Below are 6,102 nucleotides of genomic sequence, written 5' to 3'. Positions count from 1 at the left end.
GAGACCTCTCCGAAGTACTGACAAGCAATGCTATCAGTCCAGAGACTAAGGAGTGCCAGCTCTAAGCCATGATCTTTGCAATTACTTGCTATGCATCAGAGATCTGGACAATGACTAAGGATGATAGAAGAATTGATGCCTTTGAGCTGTGGTACTGGATAAGTGTACTGAACATACCACGGACTTCTTAGAGAACAAACAGGTCTGTCCTGGAGAGGGTGAAACCAGGATGTTCCTTGGAGACAAGGATTTTGAAGCTCTGTCTCACATACTTTGGGCATGTTGCCAGGAGGGACCAGTCTGTGAAGAAGAACATCCTCCTTGGAAGGGTGGAGAGATAGTGCAAAAGAGGAAGACCCTGGATGAGATGGATTGACTCAGTAACTGGGGCAATGAGAGTAGGTGTGCCTGAGACAATGAAATTGGCTTAAGATAGAGTTCAGAGCTGTTGTACAATACGGTCAGTATAAATCACAGATGACTAGACGGCAACAACAAGAAAGGACATTTCACCACTGGGAAACATAACTATATCATGACGTTTCAGATATAAAAAACTACTAACACTGGCACCAATCACTATGCCTTTATTCTTGAGATGATCAAGAAAATAATCCATTTCCTGGGAAAAATATCCATAGGATGTATCATTTTAAGTTTTACAATTTAAAAACAGTAACTTGTATAGAATACCAATAATATAATTTCCTGTAATTGTAGCATTTAACTCATCTGAGGAATTACCATTACTATTAACACTCATTAACTATGTAGTGGAGTCCCAGGGTGGTGCAATGGCTAACATGCTGGGCTGCTAATTAAAAGAATGGTAGTTCAAGTCCACCCAGACAAGTCTTGGAAGAAAGTCCTGACCATCTGCTTCAGAAAAACCTGCCACTAAAAACCTTGGAGCACAGTTCTATTCAACATATTTGGGCTTGCATACATTTGAACCAACCCTGTGGCAATTCTTTTGTTTAGTTTTTTAACTACGTAGTTAAAATAAGTAGACAGGAATCTTTTAAATAAACACAGCTTTTAAAAAAGAAAATTTGCATGAACAATATTTAAGCATTTATTACAAAAGTACATGTTACACATTAGCTTATCTAAAGAAATAACAATTCTTTACTATCAGTCAATTCTAGAGAAAACAGGCTTTAGAGATGCTATAAAAATGGTAGGTAACAAAATTTAAAAAATTATGTTTAGTACATAAAAATCAAACTTTTAACATTTGGTAGGAATAGTAAGACATAGTTTTAAGCACAGTGGTTCTTTGTAGTACTTAAGTGTTTTGGATGGCAAATTTCTGTAAGCAGATTGTCATCCTGGATAAAACACTGCTATTCCACAGACAGAAAAAAAACCCCTTCAGAATATTATTTCTCAGTTAACTCCTTCCATATTAAAACCCCTGCAGCCAGCACACAGGCACTACTCAAGAAGGCATTCTGCAGTGTTCTCGGCACTATAAGCAGCAACAGGTTAAAACAGCAGAAACAACCTGCTCAGTCTTGACCATGGAAACAAAGGGCTGCCATGAAAGAGCTGCCAAGACATGGTTTCTTACAAAAAACAAAACATAGAATTAAAATAAAAGATTTAAAAAGCCAATATACCCTTGTTTTGAGAACACTAGTCCTTCACCACAAAGGGTATTTTGTACATTAGTCTCACGTATGTCTACTTCACAGATCCTGGAATGCAACAGGTGACTAAGCCGTTGACTACCACAATTTAAAGACTTGAAAATGGTACACCACATCCTAAGTCTGACAGCGTATCAGGAGATCTGAGGCTTTACCCAATCAATATACTAGTAAACTCCGAATACTAGAAGTGTCTCTTAAGCTTCTTAGAGCTCTTCCTCCTCCATGCGCTCTTCTTAGCCTTGTATGTTCAGGATTCATTTTCATCCATTTCTGTAGGAGAAGTGCTGTTACTGAAACAGGATGAATAATTACCATTCTCAGGTATGGGACTCCGAGTTCCCCAGATGCTCTCTTGTGAGAGTGACCTTGGTGACAAAACAAAATGAGTCTCAAAACATTCCAAAGACTCCCCATCCTCCTTCTCCATGAGGAACTGGTAGTCGCCGAATCTGACCATGCACTTATAGGGCAGGTTCATTTTGTTCAGGTAGCCCAGCTCCTTGTTGTCCACTATCAGACTGGTCTTCTTACTCATATTTTTAATTTCAAAAGAAAGAACTGAGCTATTGAAGTCTTTAAACAAATGTAAAGAAAACTGAACTCGGGAAACCTGTTTGTCTTGAAAGGTATAATGACAGATGTTGGAATTTCGGCCAAATTTCACCACTTCACTGGAGGGAAGTTTCTCTCGATTAAAAAACCTTATTGATTGGAATATTCCACTTTGTAGCTGACCAGGATGGTAAACAGTTATATGGAGACAAGTTACTGTCTCTTCTGTGTCAGCATCTTCAAAAGAAGACATGATGTGAGCTGGATCCAGATACGCCTGCAACAATAAAAACAGCAAGTTAATTCTCAACAACAGTTCACCTCCATACTTGAGGCACTGAAAATCTTCTGACAGATGAAATCCTTACCAGGCTAGCTTTACTACTTTTGACAACAGGCAATAATAAAGAGAATTAGTATACATAACTATGTGTGTGGTCACAAACATATAAGCACACATACTTACTACACAGACTGAAAAGTTAGTCTTACACAATACACTGTATTTATTTCTGGATCTTGAGCATTTCAATTAATAGTACATACTGAAGATTTCCCCTCTCCATTTCTAAGTTAATATATCTCAACAAGACTGCTACTCAAAGGCAAGGATAGTGAGGCTTCATTCATCTCACTTACTCTGGGTATATTCTAAAGAGGAACCAACCCTTGAAGAGAGACATTGTGTTAGGAAAGGTGGAAGGTCAGAGAAAAGAGACTAAGAGACGAAGACTCTAGATAATATGGATTGACACGGTGAGAACCGCAATGGGCTTGAACATGGCAGAGACTTGTGAGAATGTGCAGTATAGGATAATGCTCAAATCTGTCGTTCACAGGGTCACCATGAGTCACAGTCGACTTGATAGCACCTAACAACTAAAACATACCTCATGTTTTAACAACTGCACAGAACTCCTTGAATCTAGTGAGTTGATAAATTAATTAAACCAAGAGATGATCTCTGCATTCTTTGAATGAACCTTAGTTGTTTGTGCTATTAGACTCTCTGCTTAGACTGTATTTAGGATTTTTGCAGCAGAAGTCTTAAGTCAGGTTGATTTACAGTTTTGTTTCTATGTATGTACCATCTATATCAGATACTGCTATTAAAATTATGTGGATTTTTTAAAAATTAAAGTTTTTCTTCTCTTTCTGTGCTTTGCTATTATTTACTTTTTACAAGTCTTTTCTGTTTTATACATTTATGCTGCTATAATTGATTTGATTATGCAACAAAGTACACAACCAAGTAAAATTTCTTTTTTTATTGGGTTTGTGTTTTTTTTTTTGCAATTGCATTATATTCATTACCTAAGCAGATAACAGATACTTAGCTTAAAAAACAAAAAGTGAAATGTACCTTAAAAAAACTGGGGGCTAGATGGTAAAAAGTACGAAGAACCTCAAAACAGCAAGAATTAATAGTAAAATAAGGAACCAAAACCCAAATCAAACCCACTACCTGGACTAGGTACTGACTCAGGGTGACTATCTAGGGCAGAGTGGAATTGCCCATAAGTTTTTTAAAGCTAGAAATTTTTTCATTATAATTTTTTATTGATAAAAAGATAGATTTATTGGGTGTGTGTATTTTTTAATCTGTCTTTTCCCTCTCTCTTTTTAAATTGTGATTTTTTTAAATTGGTTTGCTTACAAAGTTCACATACATTGTGTTTCACACTGTTCTTTCACACTGTGTTTCATACAACCATTGTCATGCATTGTATTTTACAAAAATAATGATGAACGTTTACAAACAATCCCCTTTCCCACTTCCTCCCTATTATTTGTCTTTAATCTTACCCTACCCCTCCTGTCTTCGGGGCTTTATGCTTGGGTAAATGCTGCTCTTTCTTAGGTTTAATCTAAGGAGTTAGTGCCTCCCTGATGCTGCTGTTCAACATGCAGCTGGTTTGCAGAGGCTGTTAACTGCATGGAAGGACACTACTCATCTTTCTCCTGCAGAGCAGCTGGTGGATTTGACCATGTGATTTTGAGTTGGAAGCAGTCTTACAAGAGCTCGCCGTTCATCAAATGGGTCTGTCTGTTGTTTGGCTGAAAGCTGAATTTTGTTACAGGTTCCAAAGGTGACTAGGGACATAGTCCTGGAGGTTCTACCAGTCTCTACTGGAATAGCTAGCCTTTTTATGATTCTGAGATTTGTTCCATATTCCACCCCACCACTCCAACCAGGATCTTCCACTGTGATCCCTTTTAAAAGGATCTAAAGTGTCAGCAATGGTATCTATGTACCATCCAGTTCAGGTTTCAGGGATGAGGATGTTGGGGTTTACGTGGTCCATTAGTCATTTGGACTGTTTCAGTACACTTTTGCTTTCCCTCCACCCCCTCTTCTTTGATCCACACAGGAAAAGACCAAGAGTTGTCCCTATATGGCTGTTCACAAGTATTTATGACTCTAGTTTCTACTCACCAAAGGAGAATATAGAATATTGTCTTTATGGACTAAGTTAAGCTAACTGATCTTGATGTCTCCCAAGATTATGATTCCAATTCTCAGAACTAAAACCCATTCCCTCAAGGTATCTGATTATGATTAAGATGCTTACAAAGGAAGTCTCTTCTGTTGACACTTCAATACACTGCTGTTAATTGCCTTCAAGTGGACTAGGACCCTATAAATGACAGATTGAAACACTGCCCTATGTTATATGCATGGGTGTATTAAACAACATATACCAACATGAATGTAGAAACATCAAGGCTGTACATTTTTTTCAGAAGTATATTGCCTTATCTTTCTCCCTCAGAGTGACTGCTTGGATTCTTGGGCAAATTCTTACGCACTGTGTTGCCATGGCTCTTTACATAATGGGTTGAACTGTGTATTGTGCTACCCTATCACTTGTCTATCAGTTTGCCACACTGTGATGCTTTCTGTGTTTGATATTGGAAGTTATACTACCAGTATTTCAAATACTAACAGGATCACCATTGGTAAGACAGGCTTCTAGGCTAAGACAGGCTAAGAAGCAAGACTGGCCACCCATTTTGTAAATAAGCCTTCAAAAGCCCTGTGGGTAACCAAAGAACACTGCTGGATATATTTCCCGAACATGAGCCCCTCAGGGTGTAAGGTACTCAAAATGCCACTGAGAAAGAGATGTCCCTCAAGTAGAGTCTACTTTAATGGCACAGATGGAGTAAAGCTTTCACCCAATGACGAGACCTTCATTTGCTGACGTGGCAAGATTCAAAATGAAGTGAAACAGCTGTATACATCTACTAACAACCAGAATGCAGAATGTTTGAAGAATGAATCTAGGAAAACTAGAAGTTGTCAAAATGAAATGGAATGCATACAGTTTAACATCCTAGGCATTAATGAGCTAAGATGGACAGGTATTGGCCACTTTGAATCAGACCGTATTATGCAAGGAATGACCAGTTGAAGAGGAATGGTGTCACATTCATTGTCAAAAAGACTGTTTAAAGAGCTAGCCTGGAAATACAATGCTGTGAGTGATAGGATAATATCCACATACATACAAGTAAGACTTGTTAATATAACTATTACTGAAATATATGACCAACCACCAAAGAAAGTGAGAACTTCTAATAATTTCTGCAGTTTGAAATTGATCAAACGTAATGAAGATGCATTGATAATAACTAGTGACTGGAAAGTAGAAGTAGGAAACAAAGAACTGGTAATTGGAAAATATCGCCTGGGTGACAGAACTGAGACTTGACTTATAATTTTGTACAATCAAGTTTTTATTGAAAATAACTTTATATATATATAAATGTTTATTGAAAATAACTTTAAATATATATATATAAATTTCCTGGCTGCTGGTGCCAAGACTGTTGACTATGGAGCCAAGCAAACTAAAGCTGTATACAATCTCAATCTCTTCACCATCCATCC

General features: G+C 37.6%; 1 protein-coding gene across 1 annotated transcript; it reads right to left on the bottom strand.

Annotated features, from left to right (window-relative positions):
- Positions 1–1,902: 1,902 nt before the first annotated feature.
- TIFA (TRAF-interacting protein with forkhead-associated domain) lies at positions 1,903–2,460 on the bottom strand. Its single transcript, XM_006881085.1, has one exon. The coding sequence runs from the start codon at positions 2,458–2,460 to the stop codon at positions 1,903–1,905; it is 558 nt and encodes a 185-aa protein (XP_006881147.1).
- Between the last annotated feature and the right edge of the window lie 3,642 nt (positions 2,461–6,102).

The sequence above is a fragment of the Elephantulus edwardii genome, unplaced genomic scaffold (assembly GCF_000299155.1).
Source record: "Elephantulus edwardii isolate Elephantulus edwardi_28Jun2011 unplaced genomic scaffold, EleEdw1.0 scaffold00012, whole genome shotgun sequence".
Classification (NCBI taxonomy): Eukaryota; Metazoa; Chordata; class Mammalia; order Macroscelidea; family Macroscelididae; genus Elephantulus; species Elephantulus edwardii.
The sequence above is the reverse complement of the archived record's forward strand: the minus strand, read 5'-3'. Positions and strand labels throughout refer to the sequence as shown.